A 23,554-nucleotide genomic window follows, 5' to 3' on the forward strand; every position below is an offset into this window, starting at 1 on the left:
GCTTCCCTATGATCCTGCATTACACTACTGGGTATTTACCCCGAAGATGCAGATGTAGGGAAAAGAAGGGTCATCTGTATCCCAATGTTTATAGCAACAATGGCCACAGTCGCCAAACTATGGAAAGAACCAAGATGCCCTTCAACGGATGAATGGATAAGGAAGATGTGGTCCATATACACTATGGAGTATTATGCCTCCATCAGAAAGGATGAATACCCAACTTTTGTAGCAACATGGACGGGACTGGAAGAGATTAGGCTGAGTGAAATAAGTCAAGCAGAGAGAGTCAATTATCATATGGTTTCACTTATTTGTGGAGCATAACAAATAGCATGGAGGACAAGGGGAGTTAGAGAGGAGAAGGGAGTTGAGGGAAATTGGAAGGGGAGGTGAGCCATGAGAGACTATGGACTCTGAGAAACAATCTGAGGGATTTGAAGGGGCGGGGGTTGGGAGGTCGGGGGAACCAGGTGGTGGGTATTAGAGAAGGCACGGATTGCATGGAGCACTGGGTGTGGTGCAAAAACAATGAATACTGTTACACTGAAAATAAATAAATAAATAAGTGTGGAGTCAACGTCAAGCTACAATGAAAGCAATGAAAGCATGAAAGACATTTTAGGTGTGAGGGTAGGATGATATGAAACGTATGACATGAAAAGGGATCTAGTGACAAGAGGGAGTATGGTAAAAATAAAATAAGCTTGAAGTTAAAATTTCAGTAGCAAATTAAAACTACTTTGGTCACAATGAAAAGGACTGATGGTAGATAAAAATAAGTTATTGGAGTTGAGAACATAATTGGAGAAGGGTTTGTTCTCAATACCTGGAAAGACTAAAAACAATCAGGTGATATGAAGAAGAGAGATACAATGTATAATAGGTTTGGTGGGGTTCTTTCTTTCTTCCTTTCTTTCCTTTTTTTTTTAATAGAATACAAAACACAGTCGATGACATAGCTAAACGAAGCATTGAAGAACAAGGAAGTGAAGGACTATATGGGCTCACTGTGGCCCAGAAAACAATAAGGAAATATATCCACCTTTAAAACACCCTAGCAAATCTTTAATTATGAAGATGAAGATATAAACCTAAAGTACTGAGAAGATATTTTAAGTTAGATTTTTCTATTAAAAAAAATCAGAATCAGTTTTAAGAATTAGAGAATCTGTGTAACAGAAATTTGAGCTAATGGACTAAATGGTGTATTAGGAAAAGATTGCAACTTAAGAAGATTATATTTAGTCTGGTGTTTCATTCATGTTAAGAAGAAAACAGAGTTTTTGGATATCTAAGGTTTTAGAAAAGATGGAATTTCTGTGGTCATCATGAAAGTATTGCCCAAAATGTATTCTAAGTAAAATGAGAGAGTAAGCAATATAAAAAGTTCAAAGAGAACTTCTGGTATTAAAGAATTGGTGGTGAATAATGAATTCAATAAAACATGGAATTGCATTTAAGCAATTTATTGTAAATTTATTTATAAAATGTGAATGTAAAATATTGGTGATAAAAAATAGGCAATTCAGCAAATTATAATTTCACTGCAATAATCTGAGTTTGATGCTCAAATAAGGTAAAGTTGTCTAGGTACTAGAAGAAAATGCAAAACTAAAATCATTCTCTTCCATTCATGACTTAGCAATCGAAATATATATATAAGATAAACAGTATCTCTGAAACTTATTTTAAAATAAAATATGTACCTTCCAAATCACTTAATATGTGTGTGTGTGTACACATATATGTATAGTTTTTTTTTTTTTTTAAGATTTTATTTATTTATTTGACAGACAGAGACCACAAGTAGGCAGAGAGGCAGGCAGAGAGAGAGAGGGAAGCACGCTCCCCACTGAGCAGAGAGCCTGATTCGGGGCTTGATCCCAGGACCCTCAGACCATGACCTGAGCCAAAGGCAGAGGCTTTAACCGACTGAGCCACCCAGGCGCCCCTGTGTATAGTCTTTATGACAAAATTTAGAAACTCGTTTGTTTGTTTGTTTTTATTTAATAAAGAGAGAGAGATCACAAGTAGGCAGAAAGGAAAGCAGTGGGTGGGGACCAGAGGGAGCCTGGTGTGGGACTCTGTCCCAGGACCCTGAGATCATGACCTGAGCCAAAGGCAGAGGCTTAACCCACTGAGCCACCCAGGTGCCCAGAAACTAGTATTTTTAGCATATGGAAAATTATTAAGAGGGGTAAGAGGGATTCTGGGTAAGCTGGCCCAACAGGATTCTTGCTGAAGGCAGAGCCAGGTGATCAGATATCACCTTGGGGGTGATGGAAGGTACAGAAAGAAACCCAAGCAAATATTGAAGGTAATTGGATATGGAAGGTGGGGGACTCTGACTGCACAAACTTAGCAGGATTCTGAGGAAAATTAGCAATACAAAGATGGGTGTGGAAGTACAAAAGGTGAGGCATAGTTGGGAAGAAGACTCAGAGGAGCCTGACTCAAGATTAGTCAAGGGGGGAAGTCGGGCAACATTGCAGCCCTAAGTTTGAGATGGGGATACTTTGTTTGGAACTTACAAATAATTCAACACTCCAGGTATCTCATAATTCACTCATGTGCCCCAGAGTTAACATACCTGCTAGTTCCTTAGCTAGGGAACCAAAAAATTAGCTTCAGATATAAATCTTGGTTATTGGGTTTTTAAATTCTATTACTGACGAGTTCTTTCCAGTTACAAAATAATGTGGTAAGATGGTACAGTATGATATGGCATTGGTATAGTGTATATGGCATGGCTTGGAATGGTATGTATTTCATGGGGAAGCCTATTAGCAAAGTGAGAGAAAGTTTCTTAGTGTAAGAACAATACAGGTGCACCTGGGTGGCTCAGTCCAGTTAAGTGTCTGCCTTCAAGTCAGGTCATGATCCCAGCATTCTAGGATTGAGCCCTGCATCAGGCTCCCTGCTCAGTTGTTCAGTGGGGAGTCTGCTTCTCCCTCTCCCTCTCCCCTTCCCCCAGCTCATCTCCCCCTCTCTGTCTCTCTCAGATAAATAAATAAAATCTTAAATTTTTTTAAAAAAAATACAGTATTATCACAGAAAACTGGAAATTAGAAAAACATAATCTCTGATACTATCACAATAGAACAACTTCTATCATCTTAAGATAATTTCCCTCCATGCTTTATTTTATGAACAACATTTATATCATTAAAATTTTACTCTAGATACAAATTTGAATTCTGCCTCTCTATCATTATATAATAAGTACTTTCTGTGTTGTCACATGGTCTTTTTTTTTTCATGTGGTCTTTTTATTATTATTTTAATGACTACTTAATATTTATTATGTAAATATTTCACACTTTAAATTTTTGGGTTTTGGGCAATTAAGTCATTTCCTTTCAAATTTTCGTAAAAAATGTTATTCTAGCCAGTCAATGATAGAAATAATTTTAATGAAAAACTCAGTTCACTTTCTTACCGAAAGATTCATACACTCACCACAACGGTGTTACTTGTTGTTTATATCTGATCAAATAGAAATGTAAAGAGATACTGATCCAAAAGGAACGAAAACTCTAGAAACTACAGTTTATCTTGAAGCTTTTATACTGAGAGACCAAGATTCTGCAATATGTACAGTTAGCAATCTGACAAAGGCTTTTCAACAATAATTATGTTAAATTCATTCCAAATTTCCTGAAAATAAACTAATAATTAATATAAATTTGGGAAGGAAAGAAAAAAACTTTCCATCCCCCGTACAACAGTAATCTAAGCGCATTAAAGTAATTTTGCACACCCTACCAAAAATTACAGGTTGCACATTTTGGTTTGACTAGTCTACCCTCAGGAGAAAAGATGATAAAGTGCCTAAATCATTTTGTTTTGCAACTTGTCATAGCTAATAATAATTTATCAAGACAATTTGCTTTAGTCTTTTTAGTGGGGGGAATGGGTGAGTAAAAGCAGAAGTATGTAAACTTAGTCTAATTGTAAACAGCTCACTTCCAGAACTTGCTCTATTTAGAACTCCTGCTGTTCCTAACTTTTGTTCTTTTGTTCTCTCTGCACAACCAGGCAAGATTGAACTCCACCCCCCTAAAAAGTCAACTGGCTTATATTTTAGCAGGAGAATTTGAAAGATGAAAGGGTAATTGAAATGAGTATTGTTAACATGATTCAGTATTTTTTTGAATTCAGCTTAACCTGCATGTAGAGCCAAACAAGCTGGTAGGGTTTTCCAGGAAGCCTTTCTGTGAGAGACCTTTGACAAATGCAGAAAATCCAGCCGCAGAGGTTACTCGAGATAAAAGCGCATTCATATTTAGTCAAAGGGATGACACAAGTGAGGTGCTAGTTAAGTGTCTTAGCTATTAAATGATGGCACTCAGCTTCCATGCTCCGGCAGGAATGGCTCATAGAATTCTTTCGCAAAACGCATCTCCCAAATTGGAGTGGAATGTGGAGGCCTATAAAAAACAAACGGTTTAAGAAGCAAGATCTCAATTGTTATCTGTGCTTTTGGCAGCTGAACCAGTGAGCCCTCTGGCTGACTTGTGCTTCTTCAGTTCTCTTGGGATTTCATGCTCCGTCATCCCTGAAGAAAATGATTTTGAGTGTAGAATCTGTTGACATCTTGTTAGTTCTGGGGGAATAGGACTTCTGAAGAGAAAAGACAAGACCAGCCAAGAACCCCCCCATAGGGATCAGAATGATTGGTCATGGAACAATTTTATGTGTATGTGAATCTTTTCAGAAAGGAACCCTCTCTGTGTCCCTGTTCCAAGATTCTTTGCTAGAATCCTTCTCAAAACCAAGAAAGCCTTAAAGGTCATTCCAAGACAGCCCCAAGGGTCAAGTCCCCTTGAAATACTTAAAACCTGCTATGAAGTACTTGAAATGTCTCTTTTCCAGATGAACCAATCCAAACACTATTGATGAATCCTTACCACTATGAAATTTGTGGGGTCCCTGGGTGGCTCAGTCAGTTAAGCATCAGGCTCCTGAGGTCAGCTCAGGTCATGATCTCGGAGTTGTGGGCTCAAGCCCTATGTTGGGCTCCCCGCTCGGTATTGAGTCAGCTTGAGATTCTCTCCCTGTCCCTCTGCCCCTCCCCCTATTCACACACATGCCCTCTCTTCCTCTAAAATAAATAAATAGATCTTTTAAAAAAAACCTTGAATGCCTTCCATTTCCTAAGTCCTTGTCTGCCTGGCCCAGTGACAGTCTGGTAGCTCTATTTCTTTCTTGAAGATGGGCTCCCAGTAGGGAGCAATGACTCAGGGACAGCAAACCAGTACACAGCAGTACAGGATTAGGCTCTATGGACATATTTAGGTTTGATACCACATGAGACGTACACCACGGAGGAACTACCCAGGTAATATGATACACAGGTTGAACTTGTGAAAGAAAGAACAAACTCAGATGAGTTCTGCAGCCAGGCAGGTGACAGGTGTGATGCCATCCAATGACCATAAGGAGTGACAGGGATTGCACAGAGCATCCTTACAGGCATGCAGCCTTTTTTCTGTCTTTAAACACTATGAGGGACAAATAAAGCACTGAACTCACCCATGGTCTGTGGTTGTCTACTACTGTACCTCGGGCTGGTCTATGGTGCGGCATTAGCAGCAGCACATGGGCAGCTGGACCATCCAATGTTCTTATTGTGCTAAACAAAATAAACTCTTTTGGGAAGAGAGCAGGGCATTACAAAACGAGCAGCAATTGCATATTTAAAATCTTTCCGGAGTAAAGTTGTCAATGCTCTTAAAAATCTCTCACGACACTTGGACGTTGGTTGAGATCTCCTTTCCCAAATCTACAGAAATATGTTTCTTCCACAAATATTTATCACTGATAATAATGTTAATGTTATTTAACTTTTACTATGGGACAGTCATTATGCTAAGTATTTAGTGTGCATGTTTAAAAATAATGCTCTGAAAAAGAACATGAAATTGGCAATGCCTACAACTGGTACAATGCAGAAATTTCCTGCTGTTCTTTCTCTGTCCCTTTTTCTTCCCCCCGTGATGGCACACATTCTTTTTACCCATAACACTAGGTACCAGGCACAACAATCCTTAGAAAGAAACTCCTTTAAAAATTTGCACTTATTTATTCTGTTACCGCTTATAGACTGACAGGAACAAGAAACTCAACTGATTTGTTTTCAGTGTTTTTTTCCCCAATTGTCATATTTCATGTTCTTGTTAAGACATCTTCCCTCATATTGTAGACAGAGCTCGGATGGAGAGTCAAGCCTTTTCCAATGTGGACTGCCTTGCTGCTGGGCAGGAAGAACTCATCCTCTTGCAGGAGAAGGTCAAAAATGGGAAACTATCTGTGGATGAAGCGTTAGAGAAATTTAAACATTGGCAGTTGGGGAAGACAGAGCTGGAAATGATTCAGCAGGTAATACTGACCCCAGCAGGTAATACTGACCCCTTCTGGAACATTCCCTCACTTGCAGAGCCTCTCTGTAAATGTCTTTACAAGAAACACAGGTAACAGTTCTTTTGATTTTTAACTAGCCACAAAAAAAAAAAAAAAAAAAGTGTTTTCGAACTACCAATTAAACGTTTCATGTGTGCAAAGCATTGGTGAACTCAGTGCCAGGACCCAGTTAGTGAATGTTTTGTGAATCTCATTGCTGAAATTAAGGTGAAACATCTTACACTAACAATGTGCTCAGCATTCTGAAGAGTGCACTATATTGACCAGGCTTAAAGGGGACAAGAAAATAATTTAAATCTTATCAGGCAATAGTCCTCAGTGAAATATAGTAAGTTTTCCCTTCCTTCCCCTTAACCTTTGGGGGGAAAAACCCTATATATGTCAGTCAAGATTTACAAAGAAATGCTGCCAAGCATATTAACTTCAGATAAGCTTGTCTTCTATTAATATAACATACATCCTGAGAGGGTCTTAGAGTAGATGGCTCTGAGATGAGCCTGGAAGCAATATATACCCTGTATACCCTATGACATTCCTCAATGAGGGGTATGAAGACCGTATTCTGTTTTACCCCGCAGGCCTTCCTACTCCCAAAATAGTCCAACAGTTTTTTCTTCTCATCACAGAAAGCCCCAGTGCCATAGAAACCAGTTCTCCGAAAACTGATTGAACACATTTAATTAGCTGGTTTAGGCCAAAGTACAAATAATCATTAATAGCTTAATATATTCCCTTTCCCAAGAGATCATTTTTATTGAAAAACAATGCTTAGGAAAACATTTTTAAACAACAGAAGAATGAGTCCCAGTGATGACATTTCAAACAAATGGGCACAGAGGCGGAAGGTGTTGAGGGAAGGAGACTTTCCCAGAACCTTTGAGATCATTCCTTCTCAGAAGTCACCTGTCTTGAAGGGTAGCTCTGGTAGTGGGTGGTGGCTGGACCTGAGCCGGGTTATGCAGGGCCAAGCTAGGGCAGTTGTTCTTCCAAACAAATGTAAAGAAATACTGATTGTACAGTTTTGTGACTGATTGTTGTTCATGATCAGAATGACAAGAGGGCTTCTCGATCTGTGCCCATGCCATCACCGTCAAAGTCCCTCTCATCCTGAAATGGGTAAACTGTGTCCAGGTGTAGACCTACACAACCACTCTCCTAGCACTGCCAGCAAGTTTTGTTGAAATAAGTCAATTGTCCCTCATTCTCCTTGGTCCATAATAAAGTTGACAATTAAGAATGATCCAACCAAAACACCTTCTGAGAAATTATTTCCCTTGTTTTATTAAAGTCTCGGTTGGTTTTATTTTGTTTGTGTATTTATATTTAATATTGCCTTAGCAAGAATTTAAGGTGGCCTGTAACTACTTTAAGACTGACCTGACTGTCCAATATATAGTGAAAATGAGATAATGAATACGGTTAGTGTTATGCAAGACAAAACAAAACAAAATTTATCCTATAAATAAATACAAGAACAAGCACTAAGCCTGCTTTCCATTAGAGCTAAAAGTTCAGTGACTCTTACTGAATACTGTTTGACGATCAGTCCTTTTCCTTTTTTATGTTTCCAGCGTTAGTGAGATATAATTGCCTATAACACTGGGTAAATTTAAGGTGTACTACCATGTTGATTTTACACACTTACATATGATTACCACCATCGCGTTAGCTAACATCTGCATCATGTCACAAAATGATCACTTCTGTTCTGAGGTGACAACATTTAATAGCTACTCTCTTAGCAACTTTCCAGTATTTAATTCTATATTGTTTACTGTAATCTCCATGCTGTGTACTGGATCACGAGAACTTATTTATCTTATAACTGGACGTTAGTACCCTTTGACCAACTTCTCCTCTTTCCCTCCACTCCCCTGTCCCTGGTAACCACCACCCTACTCGCTGAGTCCAGTGTTTTTAGATTCCACATTTAAGCAATTATCATGCCATGTTCGTCTTTCTCTCTGACTTTTTTCACTCAGCATAGTGCCTTCAAGGTCCATTCATGTTCTTGCAAATTGCAGGATTTTCTTCTTCCTTAATCCATTCATCCACTGACAGGCCCTTAGGTTGTTTCCGTATCTTGGCTATTATGAATAATCCTGCAGTGAACATGAGGGTGCAGCTCTCTCTTCAATATCCTGTTTTCAGATACATACCCAGGAATGGGATTACTGGATCAGATGGTAGTTCTATTTTTAATTTTTTAAGAAACCAATTGTGGCTACACTAATTTACATTCCCACCAATAGTGCACAAGGATTCCCTTTTCTCCACATCCTGCTCACACTTGTTACCTCTTCTGGATGATAACCATTCTAACAGGTGTGAGGTGATAATACCTCAGTGTGGCTTTGATTTGCATTTCCCTATTGATTGATGATATTGAGCACCTTTTCACATACGTGTTGATTCATGTCTTTTTTCAGGAAAACGTCTTTTTACTTCCTCTGCCCATTTATTTCTCTGACCACTTTTTAACTAGATTATTTGGATTTTGCTGTTGCATTGTTTGAATTCTTAATATATTTTGGATATTAACCCCTTACCAGAGAGATGATTTGAAAATATTTTCTCCCATTCTGTAGGTTGCCTTTTCATTTTTTTTTTTTTATTTTTTTCTGCTGTCCAGAAGCCTTTTAGGTTGGTGTACTCCTACTTGTTTATTTTTGCTTTTGTTACTTGTGCTTTGAGGTGTCATATTTAAAAAACTATGATGAAGGCCAACGTCAAGGAGCATTTTTTCACTGTGTTTTCTTAGTTCTTCATAGAAGGGCTTGGACAACACCCAGAATAGCAGAAAAAGGAGTGTTGTCCCTATTTTCCCAACATATGTACACACTCATTCCTGTACACTTTTCAGTATTACCCTTGTAGTTTGCAAAATATTCATTTCAATCCTGAGGACAAATCTATCAAGGGTGCCTGTGATGTTATGTTATTATAGAGGTATTATCCTAAGAAAATAAGAGGGAAAATGGCACAAACATAGAGTTTATAATAGAAGAGTTTCTAGAATCCTGAAGACCCATGTAGAATCCCTGGCTTTGAAGGTGAGAAGGTTGAGAAGGTAGAAAACTTGCCTTTCACACTCCCCACTGCTGCTGGTAATCAGTGAGTGCCTATAGAAGAGTGTTCACTCCACTCACAGAAGAGGATGTTTACGGCAATGATAACAACTATCCTTTTAGGAAACATGGTTTCTCAGTTCCAGGGGTAGCCTGCTTTACATTTTGGTTAAAATGATAATAGATGTTCAATGTAGAATGTTTTGGAAGGCAAAGAAAGATCACAAATGAGCTCAGAAGGGGAATCCAGTTATGTATAATTTACTTCCAAGTCTCTGGTTCTTAGAAGGAATTCATAAGAAAGATTGTGCTCACAGATGCTGGAAATGGGCTCAGGCCGTATCATATCACCACTGTGCCACACTTTTGCTTTTGGACACCAGATAGCCAAGATAGCGCCCTCAGGTGTTAGATTGGGAAAATAGCAACCACAAGAATTGGGCTCTGAGTCCCCAAGCTGACTCTTATCACTTAAAACTGTGTGTTTTGGGAAAATTATGTAACCTTTCTGAATCTCAGTTTCTATATATGTAAAATGAGATGATGACTTATATACTTCATGAGTTTGCAAGAATTAAGTTAACACATTTAAAATATCAGGGATGGTTGGTTGGGACACTGTAAATACCAGATTAGTGCTACATAGTCCTGGTGGTCCTAGTGACAATAGTTGATGTTCTCATCTTGATCTATGACAAATTTATAAACCTTCACTTGTATTTTCTGGTCATTTCCTCATTAAGGAAAAACTACGCCAACTGCGAGATTGCATTATTGGGAAAAGGCCAGAAGAAGAAAATGTGTCTGGTAAGTAAGATTTGTCTGTTATTCCTTTATCATTCTGATGAAGGAGAAAATGCAAGGACTATGGAGTCAAACAGGTTTGAATTCAAATCTGTGCTCCCTCACTTCCCCACTGCATGATTGGACAGCATCTAATCTCTAGTACTCAGGTTCTTTGTCTGCAAAATAGGAGTAATTATAGATATGTCTGGAAGTGATTGTGTAAGTTAACATCTAAAATATTTTTCACCTTCTTTGACCCATAATGGACCTTCAATAAATGCTAGTTTATTTCCTTCGATTTCTATGAAATTTGCAAATAAGGTAATTCCCCTCTAGTTTTTTATATGTAGGAGCCATTACACAGAGTACTGAATTATTAAGGAGTCATACTTTTTTAATAAGGTTGAATATTTCTAATATAGTCAGTTCTCACAATTGTCCACAGGTGGATCATTTTACATTGTAAATCTCAGGTTGCTTTCCCCTATAGCCAGCATGCTTTTTGGCAATGCAGATCCCCCTTGCTAATAATGAACGGGTTGCTCTCAAGTGGGGGGGTGGGTGGACGGACACCACTCATTTTAATGTTAATACAAACCAAACATTATTAAGATGGTAAACCTTCTCCAAAGATAAACAGCACATTCCAAAATTGAAAATAAATTATGTTGTCACAATTGGACCACTCTTTCCCCAAGTCCTCACTCCTGCACAGATAATTAAAAACTGACAATCACTAGCAAACCCTAAAATTTCCATCTCTTCCATGTTCAATAAGATTGCATAAATTTTAACTACTGCTTCATGTTGAAATCTACCCTGAAAGAGTTTATTAAATTGGTATCTGCTTTTCCAAGGAAAATTCTGTAAGTGCTCTTAGAAATGTTTTCTAAAAACAGAAATATACTTTCTAAAATAATTAAGTTCACAAATGCAGGGCTGATTTACACATAACTGAGTTCTACAGATCTCCATCCTAATGTGGCAAAATATTAAAATTTTAACAATATATCAAATTATAAAATATATAAATACCTTTACTAAGGAACATTAGGTAGTAACAGCTAATGTTTGACTATTTACTCTACACTTAATGTTATCTTTTTAGTTTCATATAGTAATCCTTTGAGTTAGACATTAGTCTCAATTCATAAATAAGGAAACTGAAATGATAAGAAACTAAGAAGCCCAAAGACATACAGATTAGAAACTTCAGCTTATTTCTTTTTTAATCCAAAGTCAATGCTTTTAATCATTGGTGTCTTAATTAGGAATTGGCTAGTTCCCCTTCTAACCAAAAGTAACTAGACAAACCCTCCCACTGTATAGAACACTAACAGTGGGCAAAAATATGAAGCAGTTGATTTCAGGCAGTAGGCATTTAGTAGCCTAAGACTTAATTCCAGTGACAAAATATAGAAGGTGACTCTAATGATTGCCCAGGCGACTGATTTTCTGACTATAGGCTGTGCAAAGCAAGGCAGTCTTTTGACACGAGGAGGGAAAGATCAGAGTTCAGGGCAGCCAAAGCTTTTGCAATGTGTGTGGTGGGTCCCTGAAGAGGTGATAGCTGTGTAGAGAGGTAGCCGCACAGGCCACAAGTCTATGGCCAAGAGATGAGCTGTCCATATGTAGGGCAAGACCACTCAGACACAAGATAACAGCTTCTGGGACACTGAAAGCAAAACAAGACACTAGATGAGCAGAGCCAGGGAAAGGCCAAACTGGGGGTGTTCGAGTTCTTGCCCTGTCAGAGTGAAAAGATCTCCTTAACACTTTGTTAGAACACCTGGCACCCCGCTGTGACACCCAAGAGATGTAATGACTCAAGACCATGACTTTTCCTCTAGGGGACCTCCTCTAGACCTGCCTTAACAAAGCCTAAAACTAGGCCCTACAAGGTTTACATGGAAGGTAGAGTTTGTAGGCTCAGTGCCACTGGGGGCTTTAAAAAACACCGGGGGCTATAAGTCAACACTGTTAAAAGCATAAAACTAGGCCTATACAAGTTCATGCCGGTCATCAAACTGCCTGCTAAAATGAGAACCTACACTTATTACTTAAAGAGGAATACTACAGAATCCAGAATATACAGTTGATTGTCTATAATGTCCAGTATTCAACTAAAAAAAAAAAAAAAGAAGGGAAGATATATAAGATGTAGGAAAATGCAATCCATAGAAAAGAAAAAGCCATCAATAAAAATTGCATCTAAAATGGTCCCATTGTTGGGCGCCTGGGTGGCTCAGTGGGTTAAGCCGCTGCCTTCGGCTCAGGTCATGATCTCAGGGTCCTGGGATCGAGTCCCGCATCGGGCTCTCTGCTCAGCAGGGAGCCTGCTTCCTCCTCTTTCTCTCTCTACCTGCCTCTCTGCCTACTTGTGATCTCTCTCTGTCAAATAAAAAAAAAAAAAAAAAAAAAAAAAAAAAAAAAAAAAAAAAATATTAAAATGGTCCCATTGTTAATCTTAACAGACAGAAGACTTTAAAGCAACTCTTATAACCACAGTTAAATTAACAAAAAATATGGTGTTAAGGAGTGAATAAATAGGGAATCTATTGATATTTACAGAATACGACATGGGAAAAATTAGGATACCTGTTTGTTTAACGTGTACAAGGAAGGTTTACCAAAATAGAACATATGCTGGGATATTTAAAAAGTTTCAAAAGATTGAAATCTTCAGAATATGTTCTCTGAAAGATTTCAGCCTTTTGAAATCTTATACTCTCTTACCATGACAGAAAAAATTAGAATTTAACTAGGAAATTAGAAATGTCTCAAAGTCATTAGGAATTAAGTACATTTCAGAATAACCCATGGGTCAAATAAGAAATCACAAGAAAATACTTCAACCTGAATGATAGTGAAAATACAGCGTATCAAAATGTGTGGAATGCAACTAAAATAGTACTTTAAGGTAAATTTATGGCTATAAATAGTGTAGGAGAAAAGAGGAAAAGCTTAAGATCAGTGATCTATATTTCCACTACAGGAAACTGGAAAATAAAAAGCAAACTAAGTTCAAGAAGAGGTAAGAGGAAAACTAGAAAGATCAGATTAAAAATCAATAAAAAAAATGAAAGAGATGAATAATAGAAAAAAGAACAAAACCAAAAGTTAGTTATTTGAAAATATAACTAAAATTGATAAAACCATGACAAAAATGAACTGGAAAAAAGAGAAAACAAGAGTTACCACATCAGGAAAGTAAAATGAGGCTATCACAACAGAACCTACAGATATTAAAAAGATCCTAAGGAAACAGAATTAACTTTTTGCCAATATATTTAACAACTTCGATTAAAAGAACAAATTAATTAAAAAACAAAACTTACAAAGCTAAAATAATTACACTCCTCTGAACATAATATTTTACATAGTCAACAAAGATGAGGCTGGGAAGGAGGCAATAAGAGCAGAAGAAAATGAACCTAGAGGTATTACAAATACATAACATATCCACACTGAAGGGAGGCAGAAATAAATTTAGAAAACAGTATATTCCAAGGATAGGAACAAAAGAAAAAAAAATCAGTACATAAAAATGTATTCTGTACTCCAGTTAGTAGGTTTATTTCTCTGTAAGGGTATAGTTTAGCAATTTTCAAAACTACCATTTGTATATTCTAGGATTGAGTAAGTAAATAAATGTATTATGGGTAGTAAGAGACAGGCTTCCTATTGTCAGAGAGAGGAGTAACTACTAAGGAAGGAAGGAAAGTTCGAATGAATCTTTTGGTTCTACCCTGGAGTTGGAAGTAAATGTAACAACTTAGGTTTGTTAATATATATATATTACAAATGATATAGAAATATAGTTGTATGTATAAACATATGCACTTCTTTAACCCCGTCTGCTGAAAAGACCTAGAAGCAATGACAGCCCAGCACCAATGAGCACATCTCACACCTAGGTCTTCGTTTATAAAAGCAAATGGCCAATTATCACATGAAAATATGCTCAATGCCACTAATCATGAGGAAAATGCAAATTAAACTAAATGAGATATCAAATATAATGGCTAGAATTTTTAGATATTGCCAAAATGAACTGATTCGGCTATGGAACAACTGGATATGCATTGCATGCATTGCTTATGCTTCGTAAAGGGATGTGTTGGCTTTAGAAGAGTTAAATGAGCATCAACGTTATGGCCTAGGCTAGCCACTTCTAGGGATTTTTCAAAAAGAAAGAAAGAAAGAATGAATGAATGAATTACGTGTATCCAAAGACTTGCTCACAAAATTCTTAGCAGTTTCATTTATAATGGCCAAACCAGAAAAAATCCAAATGCCCAATAGAAGAAGAGATAATTATACTACAGTATATTCATACAGTGGAATACTACTCAATAACAGAAATAAATGCCTGCTATTAACACAAAACAACATGAATGAACCTCACAGGAATTATGCTAACTGAAAGATACCAAACATGAGGGAGTACATGGTTTAAAATTCCATTTATCTGGAATTCTAGATAAAACCAATCTATAGCAATAGAAATCAGATTGGGGTCACTAGAGATAATGGTGGAGTGAAGATTGATGTCAGGGGGCACAAAGAATTTTCTTTTTTTTTTTCTTTTTTTAAAAGATTTTATTTATTTATTTGACAGAGAGAGCTCACAAGTAGGCAGAGAGGTGGGCAGAGGGGGCAGGGGGAAGCAGGCTCCCTGCTGAGCAGAAAGCCTGTTGTAGGGCTCAATCCCAGGACCCTGGGATCATGACCTGAGCCAAAAGCAGAGGCTTTAACCCACTGAGCCACCCAGGTGCCCCACAAGGCAATTTTCTGTAGAGAGAAATGTTCTCTATCCTAACTGGGTGAAGGGTACATGGCTGTATATAATTGTCAAAAGTCATTAACCTATATACTTTAGAATGTTTGAGTTGTACTATACATACTGAATAATGCTAATTCAAAAAAAAAAAAAGAATGGAATAGCTCAGGCTAGAAGAATCAAAGCAGAGGAGCGAGCTTTTACTAAATGTCTAACTTATCTAAAATCATAATACCTTGGGACAAGCATCAGAAGGAAAAAAAGGCAAGAGTAGTAAAAGACATGGTTTCACACTGTGGCCAAAAATCAGTACATTTTTAATCAGACTGTGAAATTTCATAGTCACAATCAAAGACAAGAAGTAGTCAAACAATTAAAAAGAAACAAAGTTTAAGATAAACGTTGAGCCAAACTCAATAAACGTCTCTTTCTGTCTTCTAGATAAACTCACGATTGTGCACTATCCAAATGGTAAGTTTTTGGTATTTACTAAGAGTTTCAGACTACAGAAAGGTACATGGTAAACTAGTTTCAATATTAATGTAAACCTAATATGATTATGCAGGTCAGGGCAAAAACTCATATTGATTTTCTATGTAGAAACCACTTGACATCCAAAATAACTTGGGGATGATTCTAGAATAGCAATGTAGAGGCATTGTTAGAGAGTAAAAAAAAAAAAAAAAAAAGTGCTTTGAACCCTAATGGACCTAGCCCTTCATAGCTTACCAGTTACCACCTTTGGCAAGCCACTTAAACTCTTTAGGCCTCAATTTCCTCGTATGTAAAATGGAGACAAGACTTCTCCCTTAGGGATTTCTATAAAGGCAGTTGATGATGTATAAATGGGAGCTGATACTTGATAAATGGGAGTTACTGGTACAGGAGGTGAAATTGAAATAACACTTGAGAGGGTGATTCGCTTTAGTGTGGTGGGGAGGAATGTGTGCAGAAGGTTGTCAGGGGTCAAGAGGAGCCAGGGACCACTGGGAGATCTGACTAACCTAGGAGCAACCACAGCAGTAACCATGGGAATGGAGAAAAGCAATTGATAGAAGCGAGTTATGTGGCTAGGATGGAAAATGGAAAGCCTGTGGTAAAGGCAGGAGGAGCAGTGGCCAATGGGGAGTAGTAGGACCAAGTTTTCATTAAAAAGTGTACTTTGAGAAGACATCTAAATGGCCAACAGACACATGAAAAGGTGCTCAACATCACTTGGCATCAGGGAAATACAAAGCAAAACCCCAGTGAGATACCACCTCACACCAGTCAAAATGGCTAAAATTAACAAGTCAGGAAATGACAGATGCTGGTGAGGATGCACAGAAAGGGGAACCCTCCTACACTGTTGGTGGGAATGGGAATGCAAGCTGGTGCAACCACTCTGGAAAACAGTATAGAGGTTCCTCAGAAACTTGAAAATAGAGCTACCCTATGACCCAGCAATCGCACTACTGGGTAATATATATATATATATATATATATATATATATATATATATATATATATATCTCGCAGAGTACTTTGCAACCATCAAAAAATGAAATCTTGTTATTTGCAGCGATGTGGATGGAACTAGAGGGTATTATGCTAAGTGAAATAAGTCAATGAGAGAGAGACAATTATCATATGATCTCTCTGATATCATATGATATCAGAGAGGCAGCGGGGGGTTGGGGTTGTGAGGGGTAGGGAGGAAAAAAAATTAAACAAGATGGGACCAGGGAGGGAGACAAACCATAAGAGACTCTTAATTTCAGGAAACAAACCAAAGGTTGCTGGGAGGTGGGGGTGGGAGTGTTGGGGTGGCTGGGTGATGGATATTGGGGAAGGTATGTGCTATGCTGAGTGCTGTGAATTGTATAAGACTGATGATTCACAGACCTGTACCCCTGAAGCAAATAACACATTATATGTTAATTTTTTAAAAAGTGTACTTTGCAATTGGCTGATTACGATAAATGGGGAAAAAATGAAGATGGCGGTGGCATAATCTGGTTGGGTTGTTATTCAAAGGTGCTAGATTGTGCTTAAGCAAAAGCAGCTCCTCAGCATCCTATAGTCACCTATATGGGGATGAGATATTAACAGCACACTTGCTAAGTGCACCTTTTCAATATGCCCCTTCCTATCTCTTCTGTAATTTTCCCCTTTACCCATATCCTACTCAGAGCATAATCATCTTTTAAAAGTACTGAATAAATGAATCATTAAATATATGAAAGACAGAAGCAATAGTAACAGAGTTTATATTTCTAGGTAATGAAAATGCCCGCAATGAAAATATGTTATATAACATACCCTTCCACAATAAGGTAGGTTGTGTTTATGTTAACTTTTATAAAATGCAAAAAAAAAAAAAAAAGAACTTTGTTGAGAAAGAATGTAAGAGCCTTCTGTCCTATGCTTGGAAAATTTTAAACAAATATGATCAAAATAGGTTACACTAGCTTTTGTGTGCAAATTACTGCATGAGCAGTAATTTAAGGAAATTGACTATTTAAGAAAAAAGCAAAAAAGGAACTCAAAGGAAAAAGCGCCAAAGCCAAAGTATAGCTGAATTTACCATATACAGACCAAATAAATCTTAGAGGAATGATGGATACATGTTTTTTGTTTGTTTGTTTTTTTGGTTGGTTGGTTGGTTGGTATTTTAGCAACAGTAATATGATGAATCTATTTGGACCACAATGTATACTATCCTTAAAGTCTAGTAGAGGAACAAATGTAACCCCAAAATATTGTTCATGTAAATAGCATCACTTCACATGTAGAGTTAACTGAAAATAAACTGCTAACAAGAGGCTAGAAATAACATGAAGCAAAGAGAGCCACCATTGAGAACTAAGACTAGTTCAAGGTAACACTGTTAAGGCCCTGGCCACAAATTCTTCTTCAAAATCAAGCATGTTATTCCAACTATCTACATATGTGATATAGGAAGTTTTCACTATGGCCCAGGATCATGCAGCGGATGGATTTCTTTCTAAAATCCAGAATTAGAGCCCTTGGTAAGATCTCATAATAAATCAATTTTTAATAACCCGTTAAGCTCTTCTCTGTTTTGAGTAAATCATAAGGAATCCTGAAAGTCATTTGCCCTTAAGAACTGATTAACACATTTGCATTTCTGGACCATCCTGTGGGCAACCGGTGAGCTATAGACCAAAGTCTAAAGAGTATGGACCCATTAAATTCACTGGGCAGGAGCAGAATCATGGGTACCACCAAGTCCTCTGAGTTTATGAACATATCCTGGTCAAAGATCCTTCTACAAGTTCTGAATGACTGTACAAGCATGGCATATTTCTGGAGAACAATATTTAGGGTAAGAAAAAAAGAAAATAAATTCCGAGCACTTAGGCTCTCCCTCAAAATGGAAATAAAATTTAAACTCAAGGACTTTGCTATTGGTGAGCTTTACGATGCTTCTTTCCTTCGAAGATGGAGAAACGTCTTGCTAGTTCCGTCTATGAAGCTATTTTCCAACAAAAGACAACTATGGCTTTATCATGTTTCTTTGTTCCACCTTAAAATGGAGAAAAGCTAGTTCTGTATCTTTTTCTTTCTTTTTTTTAGCTTCCTACTCGACTCCAAGTTGAAAAGGAATTTGGATTCTGTTGCAAGAGAGATTACTAAAGAAGGTAAAATATCAGTTATATTTTTAAGAAAGCTTAAAGCAGGCTTATTAGAGACCTGAAGGAATCATTCGTCTAGCAAACAGAATACTTTAAATATTTCATTGTCTTCTCCTGAAATGATAAACATGTGTATTTTTCAAGCCAAAGGTGATTGTTCCTTAGAAAGATTTATGGATAGGGGTGATTTTTTGCTAGCTAATCAATTTCGATTGATGATCCATTATTCACTAATACATTTCTCTGATCTCACTTTCAGGTTATTATAATGAAACCCAAAAATCTGCAGACACTGTGCTTTCTGAGTGAAGTAAGCTTGCATTTGGATTGCCTGCTGTCTTCAGGGAAAATAGCATACGGTGAAAGCAGAAGCAAACCTCTGGATTTCACAGTTTGTTTTTGCCACAATTTATTGGCATTAACTTGCTTCAGATAGGTATATCAAGATTCAAACTGAATGCCATAGAACAGTTGTATTCTTTGATAATTCTTGTATTTCACGATGCATTTTGCCACTGAAGCAACTGTTTCCCATTTTGAAAATTAAAGGAAAACAAGAGCAGAGAAGTGAAATGCTCTGTAGCAAAGTTATTGCGCCTGTTTGAAGCACTAACCTTATCATAAGTTGACTCCTCTGTCCTTAGAATGACCATGAAAATACAAATTTGTTTCATACATATTTGCCTTTTAAGTGACTGGTCCATTTCCTGAATTTCAGACATTCAAACCTCTAATTATTATTGTCACCTCATGTTTTCAGAAACCTTCTCTTAGTGCCTATTTGCATATAACCTTGAGAATATTATTTTTTAACTTTCTATATCTCAAATTAATATACATTTCAACAACCTACAATCTTTATTAAAAGGCTTACACTTTCAGCGAAGTATTTCTTAGAAACAGCTTACTAGTTTAGAATAGAACAGTTTTATCATTCTATGATTTTCCATGTATGATTCCTGCAAATAAAATTAATGTTTAAAATTATGTCTGGCTTTCCAAAATAAGTGTATAATAAACAACCATTAAATTCCTCTGCTCACCAGTTTACAAAAGGAAGGCTCCTGAAAAAAATTTTAAATTCATTTAATTTCACTGCTTAAGCCCCACAAAGTAAACACACAAATGATTTTTTTCTAGCTTCTAAACAGTGATAAGAATATCGAAAGCTATTCTACAAAACATTAATCACAGGTTTCTCATGACTATAAACATTCTCAAAGAAGCTCAAGTTCTAAAAAATAATAGAGATGTTTGATTCATCCCTAGCAGACGATGCTTTGATGATGACTTTTGGAAATCTAGTTTATAGTTTCACATCCAAGGTTTTGAGAAATGGCCTGCCCTTCCACACACAGTGATTAATTATATCCAAACAATTATTATAAATCCCCCATTTATGTGGGTTGTCCCACCCAGAGAGTTTAGTAAACCAATGGAAAAACTGTTTTTACATAATTTTCTACATCTCTAAATTGAAATATATGTCTCATCTCTAAAGTAGAAACCTCTATATTGGCCTGTGACTGATACCTAGTTTCATCAATGGCTTTATTCTTATTAAAAATGTGAAATCCAGTGACAGGTAAAATGTCAGTGTTTCTAATTATAAAGCAATTGGATTATCTCTTACTTGAGACTCAATTAAGAGTGGAAGAGGGAGATGAGGCTTGAATATTATTCAGGTCTTTAACCTAGATGGAAATTGAAAATCAGGGCCTCTGAATACTACTTTTATAAAGTGAGCGAACTTGGGCTAAAACTATGGCAAAAAATAAGTCCCTTTAATAGCCTCTTTCCTGAGATACTCTGGCCCTTGAAATTTTACCACTTTATCATGACAAAGAGACCTGGAAAAAAGAAACCCCAAAATAGCTGAAGTCTTCCTTGTGCTTCCTCTACCATGGCTCCTCCCATCCTTCACTGCTTTGGGAGATGGCTAGATAAGGTTGGAACTGGGGGATCTGGAGGAATCCATATCATTACCTGTTGCACTGGAGGATGAGATGAAAAGTGGAGAGAATGCAAGCATGGAGGAAGACTAATACAAATTTAGGAGTGATCCCAACTGAAAATGCCCCATGGAAAAGTGTTTTTTCATCTCTGGACTCCATCCCTAACATGTAGAATACTGTCCATTAACTTTGAGATGCACAACAGAAGCTTTGCATTAATGTTAGAAGAGAGGAGAGGTCAAGGCAAAGGGCAAGGTAACAGAAAGGTGTGGACTTTCCTTGGAGATTTGGGGCATTTCTCAGAGACCCCTAACCACTGACAGAAAGGAAAGACCTACATGGGAGATCTTTTGAAGAGTTTGCGCTGATTCTTGTAGCCTGAGCAGCCAGTAGCTAATATACCTTATCTTTCCCATCATTTCTTTCTTAAGTTGGGTTTGTTTCCAAGCCATTACTCCTAACTTTGGCCAAGTTAAATTTACCAGAACTCTGACTTCTAAGGACATTCAACTGGTATTGCATGTTATCAGAGTTTTATGTTTAATATTAATTCCCTTATTTTCTACCATATCAATTTCCTAGGCTAACATAGAGGAAGCACTTATTCCAGTGGTTCCTAACTGGGCAATTTTGCTCCCCTTGCCCCAGACTTTTGGCAATATCAGGCAACATTTTGTATTGACATAACTATGGAGAAGGCGCATCTGGCATCTGGTGTGTAGAGATGAGTGATGGTAATAAAAGTCCATAATACACAAGGCAAAGAATTAACCAGTCCAAAAATCTCAGTAGCACCACGGTTGAGAAACCCTGATCTAGACTAGACAGTAAAATGGGATTAACACTTAAAAGAATGTTGTTAAAATAGAAACAGCTTTCTACAGAATTTTCTCAAAGTAGAAACCCCTATGATAGCAAAATGAATGGCTTTGTTTTGAAGCATGTATAGCTTAAGCTTAAATGGATCATTAAATACTCAAAAGAATGGATGACTCCAATATATTTTCACAAATCTAACATTCAATTATTCTGCCAATGGTGGTGACTCCAATTTTTAGAAAATGAGACTGTTCTCAGTATTCTCATGAGAATGACCTTGAGTCATCATTATATCCTACTTGTACACTAAGTTTTTGCTCATCTGAGGTCCTTCTAGTTCCCTATAAAGCTAAAGGGTCTGATTTTAATAACTTGGACTTACCTGAATTTTATTGCATATTGCATATCTAAATGGGTAAGTATTTAAGAGCAAGATCTGCCTCGTGACCTGATCTACTAGGTCCCAGCTGATTGGCCCAGAGCTGGTATGAGGCCCTACTTGCTGCCTTTTCTGTAGCTATTCTTGCCAGCCATTGTGGCCTGCCTTTTGTGTGGGGATGACCTTGAAAGGCAGGGATTACCATATAAAAGACAACAAGAGGTAAGATTCTCAATACAATATATCTCAAATTTATAAATTATAGCATATGATTTTTTCAATATTTTCATCTTCAAAATGTAGAGAATAAGTACATCCTCTATAATTTTCATGGTTATTAAATGACATTGGATATTTATATGAGCAGTGCAGTACTTCATTCAAGAGCATGAGCTTTGAGGTAACACTGATCTAGGTTGAATACTGGCTCAGCTATGTCCCAGTTCTGCAAAACCAAGCCAGTTTTCAGTCTTCTTAAGCCAAATTTAATTGTGAGTTAATGGAGGTAATAATACCAATGTTAGCATAGATTGAGAATTAAATATAAGGAGATCATCAATTAATTTATCATCCAAAGAGGACACTTTTGTTGGTAAAATAGAATAGTGTTAATGATTACAATAGAAAAGCAAGTGTAAACTGGGACTACCCCAGGCGTAAAGTTGGAATATGTAGTCAGTCTACTTAAATGAGGTATGAGTTCTTAGAACAGTTTGATCAAGGAAAATAGTTTGCGAGAAAATAATCCTCTTTGTAATGTGAAAGTTGTTGTGATACACTGGGCTGGCTCATTATCTGACTGGATTTTAGGCACAGTCTTAAAGCATCTGACTCAAATCTGTATCATTTTAAAAAAGACAATGATTTCAAAGCGTTAAATGACCATCTGGATCTCCCAGAAAGATCAAAAGCCTCAGTGGAAAAACCCATCAGTGGTAAAGCAGAACAACAGTGTTTCCCAAGTTGTGTTACAAAGAATTTATGGATATTGCATTAAAAAGGGGCTCTGTACAAAAAAAGGGCGGGGGAGGGAGGAAGGGGAGTTCTGTGATCAAGTGACATTTGAAAGCTCTATTTATTTTAGTCCCTTTTAGAATAGTATATTAGACATCCAAGTACTGAAGACTAAGTAGTCCTGAAACAAATCTACATAGTTTGAAAACTACTGACTTACATTTTGTGTAAATGTAAGCTGGCCTCATTTCCCACATAATGGTAAAAGAAAAACTGGCTGAAGTGTTTTAGGTGATGTGTTTAGAGGGAGCCTGAAACCTGAGTTTGATGGGAAACTGTGTCAAGACCAATTAAAGATGTTTGCTATGGAGGGATGATGTCGGGGGGTGACAGGAGTGGTGGTGTTCACAATACTTATTTGGCATTCAGGATTTGCACTTGGTTAGTATAAAATAAAATATTACATTCTGACTTTTGCAAATAACCAAAGTCAGTTTCAGCCAGAATGAAGATCACCTGTCTTCAAGCAAATGAATTAGTAAACATGTCTGAGAGTAAAATACTGTAATTTCTGTATAATTCTTTGCTCATATTCAAGTCAACATCAAGCTTGATTCCACGCAGAAATGGAGTAATACCATTTGGAAATGTTGTGCACTGAAATATAGCAAACACTGAAGCAATTTCTGTGTCCATGGAAACTAGTGGGATAGTTCCTCTCAGATAGCCTTTTTGCCCTGTATAGT

At 37.2% G+C, this 23,554-nt stretch overlaps 1 protein-coding gene across 6 annotated transcripts in view; it reads left to right on the forward strand.

Moving 5' to 3' along the window:
- Positions 1 to 19,274, forward strand: part of BANK1 (B cell scaffold protein with ankyrin repeats 1) — a 297,716-nt gene extending 278,442 nt beyond the window's left edge. For 4 of the 6 annotated variants that reach the window (XM_032333014.1, XM_032333015.1, XM_032333016.1 and 1 more), the window contains 6 exons: positions 6,209 to 6,384; positions 10,238 to 10,301; positions 15,505 to 15,534; positions 17,323 to 17,378; positions 18,643 to 18,707; positions 18,961 to 19,274. In XM_032333014.1, coding sequence (XP_032188905.1) covers positions 6,209 to 6,384; positions 10,238 to 10,301; positions 15,505 to 15,534; positions 17,323 to 17,378; positions 18,643 to 18,702 — 386 coding nt within the window. In that variant the 3' untranslated portion in view covers positions 18,703 to 18,707; positions 18,961 to 19,274. Of the gene's footprint in view, positions 1 to 6,208; positions 6,385 to 10,237; positions 10,302 to 15,504; positions 15,535 to 17,322; positions 17,379 to 18,642; positions 18,708 to 18,960 lie in introns of those variants that run through there. The other 2 variants (XM_032333017.1, XR_004283221.1) reach the window with 2 other exon arrangements.
- Positions 19,275 to 23,554: the final 4,280 nt, after the last annotated feature.

Source organism: Mustela erminea, chromosome 2 (assembly GCF_009829155.1).
Source record: "Mustela erminea isolate mMusErm1 chromosome 2, mMusErm1.Pri, whole genome shotgun sequence".
NCBI classification, from domain to species: Eukaryota; Metazoa; Chordata; class Mammalia; order Carnivora; family Mustelidae; genus Mustela; species Mustela erminea.